The following is a 15,327-nucleotide window of genomic DNA, read 5'->3' as shown; positions in this document are numbered from 1 at the left end:
CTAAAGCAGGGGGGTCTTCAACTCCGATTCCTGGAGAGTCTGTTTTCTGGCCCTAGTTTGAGACCATCAGTTTAAGGCACATGTGGAAACCAAAGGAAAATATTGAGAATCCAGCAATAGCAGGTGAACATTACCTGTTCTGGAGTCTGGAAAATAAAATTTGGACTATATCACCTGCTCAGAAAATTAGTTTTCTATATTATATGAACTCATTGTAAAGCATATAATTTTGTTCCTGAAAATTAAATCGATGCACAAATAAGGCGTTTGATTTAGAATAATGGCTTGATTTAAAGTAAGTGAAACTCATGTTTGTAGTTCGCTTGCATGCTGAGAATTTCAATTGTGGGCATAGCTTCTGGCCTATAGCAGGGCTTGCCAACAAGCCTCACCCTGATTGTGCCAGAGCTGCTTCATCCAGGGCTGCTGGCCGCTGCGTTCGCTGAGAGCTGCAGCAGGCAGGATCTTCCGGCCGGTGCCGTGAAGGGCCAGCTTTGTGGAAACTGAAAGGATGCCTGTGTAATTACACTCGTCTTCCAGTTCTGTAAGAGCCTGCCATTGTCAAGTTCACATGCTGTTAGGTGGGTAGGTAGGTCTGGAGAGGAGTTCTCATTTTGGGAGCTTGCTTTATTTTTGTTTTGCTTTTATGTGACGCCTTTTCTGCGGTTTCTCTAAATAAACACCAGCATCTTTCAATTATAGATTTACCATTCTGTTTTCACCTTTAGACATTTACTATTTCTCTTAACAATTGGAGCAACAACAAAAAAGCTCAATTTCCCACATGAGCAAGTTTTGTGCTGAGTCTGGAAACTAAAGCAGCATTTTAGGAGACTTCCAAATTGTATTAATTTCCTAAATGTTACACGTCCTATTGTGAGGTCTGTGTCTTTCTTAAAATGGTCTCTGCTGAGATTCTGAAGTTTCTTTTCAATCGTGAATGATACAAAAACCGGAGGTAGTCGATCAGTCTGGCATGGTGATGTTTTACCAGTGGTCAAGAAACTCTAACTTACTAATAGACTAATTTGCTTCCTCTTGTTTCCTGGCAATAAGACTTCAGTATATAATGCTTGCAATAGCAGAGAACTGCAGAGAACACAAATTAAGATGCATACAAAATTAAAGAACAGAAGGCACAGAAAATAAAGGAGCATTTCTTTACAGGAAACAGTCTTGCTCAGGTTCCCACTGATTACATTAAAGTAAATCTTTTTTATTTTTTCCCCTTTGCATTTATTTTCAGTGGTACCATTAATGTTATTTCATTCCCTTAAATATCCATGTTATGTTTAAAGCAATTCTCAAATTTGATGATTTAGCTACACCATGATCATGTGTTCAAGAGAGCAACCGCATCAGTCATTTGTTTAATTAATGAGTACTTGAAAGTACTGAATGGAGAGGTGATTCATTTTGCTTAAGAACAACATAGACCACAATAACAAAGGGGAAATCTTACCTAGGCCTACCAGTACTGGCAGTTATCTTTGGGTACAGTTACTGCAAGACACCAAGTCATCGCAGTTGTGTGTGTGTGTGGAGTGTTTTTAGAGGGAGACGCTTATACTGTGGTGGGAAGGTTTGTCAATTTTCCTTTGTGACGTGCTAGTAATTCTAACTCCATATTGATTTTAAACCCTTCTGACAGCTGAATAATAGGTAAGCACTTTTTTGGAACAAAAACCTTAAAAATGAATACAAGTGCTTGTTTAAATTGAGGCCCCATAGGGCCACCTAGGTTGCAGTTTGTTTTTTCCCAGCTAAGCACTGTTTGGGGGGGGTCTTTCACCAGTCATTTTCCTGTCAGCTATAATTCAGTTTCAAGCTGATCCTTTAATTTGGCTGCTTTAGGGAAACGATGTATGTGATGAAACCATGATGTATATGCCAAAGCCATTTTTGTTTTTGTTGTGTTCAAAAACAAAAACGTGTATTTGAGGCATACTTTCAAAAAACAAGGACCAAGTCTAAAACAATGGTCTACAATTTTAGAAAAGCAAACCTTGAAGGTATGAGGCAGCACTTAGAGTTAGACTGGAGCACACTGGATACAGATTCATTTGAAATGGATTTTTGGAAATGGAAATTTGTACCAAAACTTAGCAAATTGAGGACCAAAAAACATTTGCCAAAATAGTTTAATGGAAGTATACCAAAAAAAATGAAAGTGTTGTAAAGCGCAAAGCGTAAAGACTAAACAAAATGCAAAGAATATGTTGAACTGCAAAGAAAGGGATCGGGAAAACAAAGAGGGGAAATGGAGCTCTTGGAGCTAAAACTAATGCAAAGAGCTTTTTTTCAATACTACAATAGCAAGAGGTCAATAAAGGAGGAAGTGAAACCGATAAAGGGCAAAAATTGAAGTATTTTGGAAAATGAACAACATGTGGCAAATGTTTAAATGAGTATTTCACAGAGGTTTTTACAAAAGAAAAAAACTGTTAACATGCCACAGGTTAACAATCAGTCCAGTCAAACCATGAGAGATCAGGATAAATGAGTAGGCGGTACTAAAGGGACTAGCAGAATTAAAAACCGATCACCTGGGCCAGATGGTATATTTCCAACAGTAAAGAAATTGGGGAAATTATTTATAGGCCGTTAACTCAAATATTCCAAATGACACTTAGAACAGGGGATGTGCCAACTGACTGGAAGACAGCAAATGTCATACCAATCCACAAGAAAGGGGACAAAACTGAGCCAGCAAATTACAGACCAATCAGTCTCACCTGCATCACCTGTAAAATGTTGGAAAAAATGATTAGACAGAAAATAGAGGAGCAGCTTAATGAAAACCATATTCTTGGAGATAGTCAACATGGGTTTAGACCAGGCAGATCATGTCTTACTAATTTATTAGAATTTTTTGAATACGGAACTGCAGCTGTAGATCATGTTCCACAGGGATCAGTACTAGGGCCTTTGCTTTTTCTAATCTATATTAATGATCTGGACTCTGGGATAGTTTGCAAACATGTGAAATGTGCAGATGATACTAAAATAGGTGGCTCAGCAGATGCAATCTTGGCAGCACAGGCTATTCAAAGGGACTTCCGTTCAGTTGTGGGCCGACGCCTGGCAGATGAAATTCAATGTGGACAAGTGCAAGGTATTACATGCAGGTAATAAAAATGTCCACTATAATTACACTATGGGAGGAATAGAACTAGATGAAGTAACGCATGAGACCTAGGAGTCTACGTGGACTCCTCCCTTTCTCCACCCAAACAATGTGGGGTAGCAATAAAAAAAAAAAAAAAGGCAAACCGTGTTAGGGTATATTGTCAAAAGTGTAGAATTGCGAACAAGGGCAGTAATGTTCAGACTGTGCAATGCACTAGTTAGAGCTCATTGGATACTGTGTACAGTTCTGGGCTCCACACTTCAAGAAAGATATCGCTGCTCTAGAGGCAGTTCAGAGGAGAGCAACCAGACTTATTCCAGGTCTGAAGGGAATGTCCTACTGAGAGACTGAGGGAATTGAACCTTTTCACCCTGGAACAGAGGAGACTACGTGGGGACTTGATCCAAGTCTTCAAAATCATGAAGGGCATCGACTACATCAAACCAGAGGAGCTTTTCCAGATCAGCAGGGACACACGAACCCGGGGACACACATGGAAATTGGGCTTCAAGGCATTCAAGACAGAAAACGGGAGACTCTTCACAAAGAGTCGTCACAATCTGGAACAAACTCCCCAGTGATGTGGTTGAAGATGAAAATTTGGGAACATTTAAAATCAGACTGGATAGGATCCTTGGATCACTTAGATATTAATGGACATCATGTAAACTTTGTTCTTATTTGAAGGCATACCATTTTGTATATTCTCATTATTTCAGATCTTTTAAGAATTTAAAAAGGGTCTCCAACAAAAGGAAACTAACTAGCACAACATGCTCCCAAGCAACTTGCTCATACAAGGACCTCCTTTATACATTACTTCATTTCACTTCACAACAGATTTGTTATGGATGATTATAGGTAACCATCACCTGCTTAATGTATTTTTATTTCTTGTGTCTTAGGTCCAGAGAAGACAGATGAGTTCTTGCTGGCTAGATTCAAAGGTGACGGAGTTCGATATAAAGCCAAACTGATTGGTATCGATGATGTTCCTGAGGCAAGAGGAGATAAAATGAGCCAGGATTCAATGATGAAACTGAAGGTAGATAACACTGCATTCATTCTTTAGTTTAACTTCCATTGAAGAAGCAGATCTACATTTATCTGATCTTTTTGAAAGTGCTCAATGTGCTCCCAGAATGAAAACATTTAGACATTTCCTTAAAATTGTAGCTCACAACTATTCAAACTCATTTTCAAGTTGACCTTGGGTGGATGTTTCCATTCCATTAGGGGGCAAAAGATTTAAACTTCAGACAAATTTTTAAAAAACAATGTCACGGTTTCTGATATAGTTCATCCATAGATGTACTGCATTTATTTTCATGGTGCTTTAATTTAATTTTGTATACAGGGCATGGCAGTGGCTGCCCGTTCCCGGGGCCAGCACAAACAGAGAATCTGGGTGAATATATCACTGTCTGGCATTAAAGTCATTGATGAGAAAACGGGGGTGAGTGTAAACTTGTTTAAGTAAAAATGTTGCTCTCCTTTTCTTTACAAACCGCTTTTTTGTTTGCCCTGCAAGTCTTGAGTATTACAGTTACATGGGGTGAAGTCTAATGCTGGGTTTGTTTTCCATTGTGCTTCTTTCAAGGTAATAGAACATGAACACGCTGTAAATAAAATATCCTTCATCGCTCGTGACGTTACAGATAACCGAGCATTTGGTTATGTTTGTGGAGCTGAGGGCCAGCATCAGTTCTTTGCCATAAAGACAGCGCAGCAGGTAGGTAGTGTATTGAATGGAAGGGCTTGTAAACGTCACATTTGTCACTTCTGTGATTTACAAATACCTTTTTAATTTGTTTGAATAATGCATTCCCGATTTTAAAGTAACTTTTATTTTCAGAAACCATTCAGTTATAAATGAATTTCATGTGGTCTGTAAGACCGCTGTCGGACTTTTGCAGTCTCTGTAACTGTAATAGCTGTTGATGGGACCTTGTGGGTGACGTGAGCATTGTTGGTTTGTCCTTCACACAGGCTGAGCCTCTAGTTATTGATTTGAAGGATCTCTTCCAGTTAATCTTCAATTTGAAGAAAAAAGAAGGGGAAGGCTCAAAGAAGGTAAGTTTGGCAACAATATAGTCTTGATTTAGAAGATCCTTTAAAAGAAAGTGGTGGAGACCTGCTACAATACATATTTAAAATGATAGTCCATGTTAATATAAATAACCCAGCACACAGACACATCCTTGAGGACACAATACAAGCTGATCTCTTTAATCGCAGTAGATTTTATAATTTTCAAAAGGCAGATGGAAGCAATTAAATGAGAATTTATACAAAACAATTACAGGCACATTACTTCAATATTTATTTAAACTCATGGTTATTTGTAACTCATAAGCTTTAAAACATTAATTTGTCTAAACTGGCTAACCTTCCAAAGCAAATGAAATTGTATGAAGCCAAGACCATGTGGCAAGATAAGTCACCCACTAAAATTACTGCATACAAAAAGCATGCGTGCAATACATTGCTTATTTTGGTATGATGTCATTATTTATTTTAAAACATTCAAAACAAAAAGTGGACTTAATTGAAGGAATTAAACTTTTTCTGGCTTCAAGCTGCTTTGTGCAATGGTGGATTATTTTATTGGTGAATCTTTTATATAGCTGGTAAATTTATTCCTGACCGTTTTTAAAACTTGACGTCTGTCATTTGACTCATTACATGCATGTGAAGATTCTTAAGCACCCTGCGATGATAGCGTTTGCAGGTTTAAGAATTTCCTGGCTCATTGCAATTCAAAATGACAATGTGGGCATGACCTGCAGGCGGCTTAATAAATGCTAACGTGGCTTCTGGAGGAGGCCCCATCTAAACATCTGGTATTTCTGCTGCTTCATTTGGTGCCAGAGAGCACAGTAACAGTCTAAGTTTTGGAAGAGGAGGCCAAAAGCACGTGAACCATATTGCAAGAATATTGCCCTCTAGTGAGAAGTTTCAAGGCTGCAATAAGTGTAATTTTACAAGCTGACCTCTGTCATCCAAGGGAGTGTATTTTCAGTTTAAATTAAATGTTCCCACTCTTTTGCAGGATGAAACTGATGGCAAACTAACAGAGGTAAGCATTAAACCTAAAAATACATTTTGTTCATTCATTTGTTCTTTGAGACTAACTTGTTTTTGTTTTTTCAGAATGGCAAAGATGCCCTGCTTACAATCGGAAGCCAGGTAGATAAATTAAAAGTAAGTCCATAATGTCATTTTCATTCTTCAGAGTTCCTAACAAGATGACCGTTATCAAGTATGAACTAACCTGGTATTTTGTGAAATGTTACTGATTTTAAAGTGAATTAATTGATTTTACTAAAGACCTTTTCTAAGTTGTTCTCTGCCCCTACGAAGATGCATGGTTCAAATAGCTTCAGATTAATGGTTAATTAACACCCTGGTTAATGGGGCTGGCAGAGTGATCAATCGTATTTCACAGCGGTGCAGCTGAAGTCGGCCCGGTTCCAGCACATTGTCCCTGGCCACCTGGCTTCCCCTCCCAGGGGGGATGTGACATCACTGGGGAATGCAGGAAACCACACAGACATACTGCATATGTGACCAGTCACCGCAGCGTCACACAGCAGTGCCACTGTTGCATCCGATTTCTCCCGTTTTTGATTTCATGTTTATTTAAAAATGTGAAGGTATGTCACTGAAATAACAGGAATGTACGTACAATGTGGATTTGGCCACTAAATTAGTTTTTTCTTTGCTTTCTTTTGTTGTAGGGTGTTGAACAGCTGGACCTGTTTGGAGACATAACCACCCCCCCTGACTTGCACTCTCCCTCAGTAAGTAATACAACTTCAAACGTGTCCCGAGTCATTCTACAGTGCTGGCTAATGGAGGGAAAAGATTGCATACCTCTGTCAAAAGTCATCAGTTTCTCTGTAAAGGTTTTAAGGAATGTTGCATTTCACCTGAATGGGCTGAAGGTTGTTAATTCTCATTTAATATCGGATACTGATTCAAGGTGGTTTACTGCTGTCCTTGATTGGCTCATTGATAGTCTTTCCAAGTGTCAAGACTGGTAAACAGCAATAGGGATATCCCTTCAGAACAGAGAACCAGGTCATATTGTTCATAGCTGGCATAAGTTATATTTTCCATTAACTGAAGCCAGACAACATTTTGATCTTCACTTTTCAGAAACATGTCTTTCCAAGGACACTGTTGATGGAAATTGGAATTATGCATCACAAGCTGGTGCTGAACAGTTTGAAATGTGGAGCTGGATTTGTTCTAGTGAATGAGTCGGTGTAGACTCTGCCATTTTCTTTAGCTTAAACAGTGAAAGATGTTTTCAAAGCTGGAATAGATTGAATAGTTATAACGTGCTGACACTTATAGGTAATGGTATATTCACGATGAAATGGGCTACTGCTGCATGACAGGAACCAGCATTTGTCATTGCACAATATTTGTAGGCCAACGTGGACCACAGCATTAGAACTTAAAATGCGCTGTTCTACGCAATTAATGCAGCACTCAACTAATATTGCCAGAAAAATGATTTGGCTGTTGAGAGAGAACCTTAACTACTTTGATTTTTCACTTCCCCTTGATATCAGTAAGTCTCACTTTAGGGTGGAGGGTGGATTTGCACAATATCATAAGCTGTCCTTTTTGGATAATGTTGCCTAATTAGAAGTATAATTTTCACTGACTACAGAGTAGATGAGTCATTTAGCAAATAACTGGGCTTTCAGGTTATTCCGCATGGATTATTAATCCCCTTCAATGTCAAAATCCATCAATAACTTGCATGTGTTTTTAAAACTGATTACTCTGATCTATCTATGATGAGCATTTAATTTCATGGCATATTCCTAATTAATTGCATTTTGTGGCATGTAATACAGCAATTCCAACCTCCTCTTTACATTTGTATTTTTCTTTCTTTCTCGATGATCAGGAGACTAAAGATATCCTTTTGCTGGATCTATCCATTGACTTTGACAGCAATCAGAACTGTGTAAAAGGAAATCCATTCACCACTTCCTGTCCTTCTGTCCCTCGGCCAAGGCCACCGCCCAGTGTGTCGCCTGAGAACCCTTTTTCTTCCCAGCTCAGTTTCTTTCCTGCACCCATTCCTGACCCTTTCAGTGACGATCCCTTCTGCAGAAACAACCAATCAGCCCCCCCCCACTCCGCTGTTGCTCCCAAGGCTTTCAATCAAAACAAGGAAATTTCCAATCGCTTCTTTAGCGGTCCGAAGGTGAACGGCGGCCGCAATGGCGATAGCGATTACTTCGGTCAGGAGTTTGATCAGATATCGAATAGGACTGTTATTCAGGCACTAACAAACGGCCAGTGGCCCTTGGAGAATAAGATCGCAGAGGTGGCGGCCTGGACTCAGAATGGCATCCCTGAAAAAGAGCACAATGGTTTGCATTACAAATCCCCCCAAAACCCCTTTATGGAAGCAGCCGACAAAACCCCACCTCTGCAAAATGGTGTGAAACACAACTCGGGGAGCAAGCCGCAGCCCCTGAGCAGCCCGGCACAGGATTCTGTGATCCTTGGCCCTCCGCCACAGAGTACCAAGGCAGGACGGGGGAGGAGGAGCGTCAAGGTGAAAACGAGACCAGCTTCTCAGTGTTGCATGGCTGCGGTTATTTTTTTTGTATATATTTTCATTAAGACTCTCGCTCTACTTTGATCACTTAATGCTTTAGCGGTGGTTGTATCTTTCTGGTGGTAAGCCAGATGTTTTTGTTGTAGAGGCATCAGGTACTAACTAGCTTCACACTAGCTTGTCTAACCTTCAAATGTTTGTCACGTGACATTGTATGTTTTGCATTTAACCCCTGATCGCTTAGTAGACATTGTTAACATCTTTTTCTCTTGAATTTTAATGCATCAGTGATTTATCAAAAATAAATAAGGTAAGTCTTAACACTGTAGGTTTACCTGATGGAAAATAATCCTTTCATGTAGTAAGATTTTTGATGTGAATAACGTTCACTGAATGCTTAAGGCCATATTACATTATAAACCTGTAAGTGTCTTCAATCAGATTTTCTATTGTAAATGGGACTCTCAGATGTAGAAGAATGCATGTTTAGTTTTTCAGTATTGTAGGATTTAGAAACTTTGTACAGGATATTTGCAAAATATATCACGAAAGTGTGCTGTTGCTTATTTACAGAATTTCAATGTTTGGCCAATGGTTGGGTGCAAAAAATCATGAATGTAAAAAAAAAAAACTAACTTTGTGTTCTCTTCACGACAGTCCCCTACAAATGACCTGTTTGGATCTGACCTCTTTGTGCCAGCCAGCCAGGCTGTGCCGCAGTCTGAGCCAGCACAGGTCAACCCTGTGGATTTGTTCAACAGCAACCCAGGCACCGCTGCCCCACCAGTGTCCGCTTTAGGTGAGACTGTTATAAACCGTTTTAATTTTAGCACAGTGAGCAGCAGCTGTATTCTCATTGCTCATAGACTGAGCTTAACTTCCCACAGGTCCCACTGAGCACTGTGGTTATGGCTTGAATTTAATTGTATAGTTCTGCGATAAAACGGTAACCGAGTCGAACCAAATCTGTGTCTTCATCAGAGGTTTTGAATTCCATTCTGTAAACTAGTGCATTTTGGGCACATTGTAGTCCTGTTAGACTCACTCTGGGTTTCTAACCTGTGTGTAAGTAAGCCCTCTTATGTGGTCCTGTTTGTTTTTCTTCTCCAGGAGCCTTGGCACTAGGAGCTCAGATAGCCCCCCCACCAGGAGCAGGACCATGGAGATCGCCCCCCACACCTATGTTCAACACTGGTGCTCTGCCACAGGGGTCAATAGGGGGTCCTCAACCACCTGCTTTTGGCCAGCCCGCAGCCTTTGGGGTCTCCCCAGTCCCTGGTTGGGGGCAGCCATCGCCTTTCGGGGTGGCCCCTGTACCTCAGCCTCCAGCCTGGGGTCAGACGCCAGCCCCCACCCCCCCTGCAGCCTGGCCTCAGCCTTCCAACTTCTCAAACCCCTTCCAGGCCAGCATGTTTCCTGGTGCCTCCCCAGGGCTCATGCCAGGGCTCCAGCAGATGAGCCCTCCCCCCCAGCCCCCGCCTCGGCCAGCGCCCCTGAAAGAAGCCCCGAAAGTGGAGAACAGTGCTTTCAGTGCCCTGGACCCTCTAGGGGAGAAGGAGCAGAAGAATGTGAAGGATATGTTCAAGGACTTCCAGATGGCCAAGCCCCCCGCCGTGCCAGCCAGGAGGGGTGAGCAGCAGCCGGGCGTGAGCACCACTGGAGCCTTCTCCCAGTATTTCTCCAGCAGGGTGGGCCTAGCCCAGGATGCTGCTGATCACGATGACTTTGATATCAATCAGATATCGGCCAAAATCAATGGTAAAAAACCTAACCTTGTGATTTGTTAGAAGCACATCTGATTTCTAATCTAACTCACTTTAATACATTTGACAAATGTGTAGAAAGCTCCCTGAACTGATTTGAGTGTCTAACTCGAGCTGTGTGATTTGCATTTTAAATGCGTCTTGAGACCTACCTGCTTTTAACCCCAACTTAAATCTGTTATCTTTTGTGTCCATTTTAGTTTTAGTAGGTTTGTTTCCTGTTTTTGTTTTCTAACCTTCCATATAAATTATTCTGTAGTTTTCTTCAGTTTCTTGTTTTTAATTCCAACAAGAACCATGCCAAAAAATCCTGCTACATTTTCTGTTCCCCCCCCCCCCCCCCCTATTGCAGCTGGGACACACACCGGCTGCTGCGCTAGAGAAACTGCATCAGCATTACTGGAAGAGGAAATCTTAACTCTCCATAGCATGACCTAATCATCTTTTTAGTGTGTGTGCACTAAACATATTTACTGGCAGACTCCCTTATTCAGCCCTTGCAAGGGAGCATAGGAAAGCATAGCTAAATAAAGTGCACAATGGTAAGTGCTGTACAGCCCAGGAGATGCATGCATCAAGTACATTTGGTCAGCATGTTTGTCAACACCACCACACTCTTAAACATGCTTTAAAATAAGCAGTATACCGGAGAAGATGGCTTGGTACTGGAGGGGATCAGACCCTGTATTCCTTCAGTCACTTAGAATTCTATCTGGGTTCATTGAAGATCCGTCTACCCTGCCTGTTAGTGATCATTCACTCCATAGCTGCTTATAATAAAATGTGCAGTAGCATAGAGAATCTCCTCCCATAATCATTTTTATCTTTTCCCCCCCCAGAGCCACCAAAACCTGCCCCCCGCCAGACCCCTCCTGTTGCCAATCCTCCACAGAACATCTTTGATGATGCTTTTGGGTCCGACCCTTTTGGAGCACCTCCCCCTCTCATGGTAAGTCCTTTAAAGTCCATTAATCTGTATAGCGCCCTGTTACATCTCTGGAACGAGTGCCCTGGCTAGAAGACCTGGTTGGACTCGGAGAGAAATCCTTCACTAGTCACTATCTAAGCAGTGCTTTTGCTTCCATGTCCGACAGAGCCCAGCCCAGCAGCCGGCTACGTCCGATCTGTTTGGAGCGCCTTTAGGCAACCCATTTGCATGAACATCACCTTGCCTTGCCATCTTCGTTAGTATCCTTGTGAGTATTGAAACCATCCATTTAATGTTTATTATCATTCTTATCATAAATATTGGAAAAGCAACACTTGGGTCTTCGCTTGCTAAGTGGATTTAAAAGGTATTTAAAACTGTACCTTATGTCTTATGTACTTTGTCATCTTTGTCTCTATAAATCCTTCACTTTCCTGAGGGCCTACAATTGAGTGATTTGGAATGTGTACATTTTTTGAGAATTAAATATTTAATGGTAAATGCTTTTAAGTTTTGGAGATTCAATGATCCTGCAATTGACTATTCTAAAGTGTAAAATTGGAAATGAAAGCTTGAATATTGTCAGTCTGCTGTCGGAGTATAAGCCCAGTATGGATTATTAGCTACTATATGGTGATCTGACCTTTTCTAATATTTATACAGTTTTTTTGGTTCCCCTCAGGAAGGCCTCCGAACATTGGGAAGTCCCATGTTTACTTGTTAAGCACATCATGTCCAGGAGTTTTGATGTCCTGTTCCTACAGCATCCTCCAGATCTTTCATCTCAATAGCTCGTGTTCCACTGAATTCATGTCACTCCGTTCCACGCTTACTGAATCACATACACAAGATTAATGAATTGTAGTTTATGGATTTGGAAGAGCTTTGTTTTTTGTCATAATGTGTTCTTTATTTTTTAAATGCATGTCACAATAATTTGAAAATTAAGCTATCTGCGTTGGTTTTGAAGCCTGTACACGGTCACGATTGTGCTGCCCTTAAATTGGTGCTTACAAGGAATGTTTGCTTACAAACGTATGCATGTGCTTGATATCGAAGAGGGTCAATGGCACCCTTTCAGACCACGATGATGAATGCAAGTTATCCGATGCTGAGCTAGTGCCCCAATGTGCTGTTGTCCTTTTTGTATGCATCTAAAATCCAGCCAAATGTTTCAGGAATAAAAGTCACTTTTGAGCTTTAACTGCATTCAATCCTTCTCTTTCCTGAGGGTCTAGTACCTAATGTGCATGTCTTTCTTTTCAAATGATCTGTGCCTTCATTGCACAAACACAATTTAATTCAACCAAGTGATACAGGCAACTTTGTCACCTAGGCATTTAGTCACTTTAGAAATACTGATACCACAAGTTTATCAACACTTCAGTTTTGTTAGGCATTATATATTAATTTATGTGTAGGTATAATTTGATGAAATCCTACTGATTTAAGCTTAATGGCTTTAAATGCTTTCCTTGTCAAATCATCTCTCAGGAGTGTACACTTTATGTATGCACATTAACTTTGGACAGATAAATGCAGCCATAATTGGGTGATGCTGGCAACCTAATTTTGTTCCAGGAAAACCTTTTCAAGACTCCTTTTAGGTGGTTTTGCTCAATGTATTCTGATCTGTGTGATGGCATAGATTGTATGTGATTCAATAAGACTCAAACTATTGGCACTGCATCACTGGTTATTCTTCGCTTCACCTTAAGAATAGTTTTCTGCTCAGCCTATATTTCTCATGGTTTTGATATTTAGGTTCCGACATGATTCTCGATGGCTTTAACTTAAAGCACAAACCAATCTAATAGACAGTTTAATGACTGCCTTAAATTCCTTTTGAATGGGATTCATAGATCAATGCCCACTTGTTATAAATCAATTATAGAGTTATTAAAACTCTGACTGGAAATCAAAATAAGCTTGTTCTTCTGTATGTATATATCTTCTGTGCACTACCCCTTTTTCCTGGATGTTGTGTAACAGTGAATTTTACCATCTAGTCTTTGCAATAAACTGGAATTTATAGATTTATTGACACTACTTCATACATCTGTATAACAATTTGTATTCAGAAAAATTGTATGACATTCAGTTATGCCTTATAATAAAGCGATAACGTACTGAATTATACCAGTCTCATTTTTTCAGACCTTTTCTGTTCCAGATTTTTTTTGTTTTATTATTATTATTCCCTGCCTTCTTTTGAAGCCTGAGTTTGGATATATATCTAGGATTGTGTGCTTATTTTGTGAAGCTGTTATACCACTAGATGTCCGCATTTTCAACCAAATTGCAATTTTTTCTGAATCAAACCCTCTTCCATTCACTGAGTTGTATTTATACTCCCAGTATAACAGTTGATGTTGTGGTGCTATATTTCCTATCACTGTCATGCCTTTTGAAGTGTGGAATCCTGCAGGAAACGTGGAGTCTATTTAATTCCCACACAGTTGAGACTGGCATTGTGTTATGACAAAACTGCACAGTGGTATTGTATTGTCCCCAGCACAAGGTGCACCTGAGTAATGATCATCCTGTTCTTCCAGTGGAAGAAATTGATTGTACCAGCAAGTGCGCTCTCATTTCCATCTCCTTTCTTCAGTTTTTTTTCTCTTCTGCCCACTGGGGTTTGGTGAGATGAGTGTTTTTTTGTCATAATGGAAGTCCTTTGAAAGTATGTCTCTTGGAACACTTAGACACTTTGATGCTGGGCTGCGCTTCAAGCTACTTTTAAACCTGTTCAGCCTTCAAAGCAAATTCTTCACCTGCTTTTTCCAACAAATGTACATCTTTCTCTATCCATTGTCATAAAACATATCAAGCAGATTTAACATTTTTAGTTCAATTCATTATTTCTGCTTTCAAACGTATTGCTTGCACAGTAGATTTAAAAATACATTGCACACCCCACCCCACACTGAAGATGTAAAAAAAAAAAAAAAAAAAAAAAAAATGCTGAGCGGAGTGCACGCTGCACCACTGGGCTTGGCTGGGTGCTCATCACAGCAGGTGCCACCTGGGCTCTATCCAGACACAGCCACTTGCTGTAACCAGGCTGCTTCCTGCATTTAAAGATAATCTGAAAGGAGAACAAGCATTTGCCAAAAATGGGTGCCCCCTTGTTTATTGAGAGCAACTGCTCACCAGACACACACAAGTGATATGTATTCATATGTTAAAGAAATAACCATTATAATCTGCTTTAAAGTTCAACTTTTCTGTTATTGCTTCACCTGTGTGAAGAGAAATATCGGTACAGAGAAGATGTTCATTATGTTCTTCCCAGTGAAAATTGTACTCTTGATCTTTGCAGACTCTGGTACACCGCGGTACCTCAGGCTGCACTTCTAGGAGGAGAACTGGTTTTACTGAGAATCAGTGGGCACAGCGTGCCATCACCAGCTCCAGAGCGTCCCCCGTCCCGGGCCTTGTGCACCTCCCTCCTGTCCTGGACAGGGGCCGAGGGCTTGACCCGATAGTTGCGGCGCTGCTCCTCTATGGTGCCTCCTGGCTGTTGCTCATTGCCTCGGTGCTGTGGACAATGAAGATGGTGAGGGATATACAGTACTGTGCAGAAGTCTTAGGCCACGCTGAAACATTCTAATTAAAGCCATTTATCTGAGCACAGTCGCAGAAATCCAGAGAGATGCACCTCCAATCAAAAGGTTTTTATTACAACCAGCTGCAAGAAATGGGTTCAAGAGGCAGTCTTAGAGAAGTTACAAACTACAGGCACTTTTATGCACAACACACAGGAAAGACAGATAACAGGCCCACACGTCTGTCCCGTGATGAGTGCAAGTTCGGTCTCTGCCTGACAACTGCTTAGGAAGACCCATATATATTCAAACCAGGGAGAATTAAGGCATACATAATGTTTAATTTTTAGGGCGGGTTTGTACGATGT

At 40.7% G+C, this 15,327-nt stretch overlaps 1 protein-coding gene across 8 annotated transcripts in view; it reads left to right on the top strand.

The window, feature by feature from the left end:
• The window catches only part of LOC136754604 (disabled homolog 2), a 39,912-nt gene extending 26,364 nt beyond the window's left edge, over positions 1 to 13,548 (top strand). For 4 of the 8 annotated variants that reach the window (XM_066710580.1, XM_066710582.1, XM_066710579.1 and 1 more), the window contains 13 exons: positions 4,036 to 4,175; positions 4,488 to 4,586; positions 4,731 to 4,862; positions 5,120 to 5,203; positions 6,183 to 6,209; positions 6,284 to 6,334; positions 6,871 to 6,933; positions 8,058 to 8,717; positions 9,378 to 9,519; positions 9,831 to 10,478; positions 11,323 to 11,432; positions 11,578 to 11,679; positions 12,094 to 13,548. In XM_066710580.1, the coding sequence (XP_066566677.1) occupies positions 4,036 to 4,175; positions 4,488 to 4,586; positions 4,731 to 4,862; positions 5,120 to 5,203; positions 6,183 to 6,209; positions 6,284 to 6,334; positions 6,871 to 6,933; positions 8,058 to 8,717; positions 9,378 to 9,519; positions 9,831 to 10,478; positions 11,323 to 11,432; positions 11,578 to 11,643 (2,222 nt within the window). In that variant the 3' untranslated portion in view covers positions 11,644 to 11,679; positions 12,094 to 13,548. Of the gene's footprint in view, positions 1 to 4,035; positions 4,176 to 4,487; positions 4,587 to 4,730; positions 4,863 to 5,119; positions 5,204 to 6,182; positions 6,210 to 6,283; positions 6,335 to 6,870; positions 6,934 to 8,057; positions 8,718 to 9,377; positions 9,520 to 9,830; positions 10,479 to 11,322; positions 11,433 to 11,577; positions 11,680 to 12,074 lie in introns of all 8 variants that reach the window. The other 4 variants (XM_066710583.1, XM_066710584.1, XM_066710585.1 and 1 more) reach the window with 4 other exon arrangements.
• The last annotated feature ends 1,779 nt before the right edge of the window (positions 13,549 to 15,327 follow it).

This window comes from Amia ocellicauda, chromosome 8 (genome assembly GCF_036373705.1).
Source record: "Amia ocellicauda isolate fAmiCal2 chromosome 8, fAmiCal2.hap1, whole genome shotgun sequence".
Lineage (NCBI taxonomy): Eukaryota > Metazoa > Chordata > Actinopteri > Amiiformes > Amiidae > Amia > Amia ocellicauda.
This window is presented reverse-complemented; position numbering and strand designations above follow the sequence as displayed.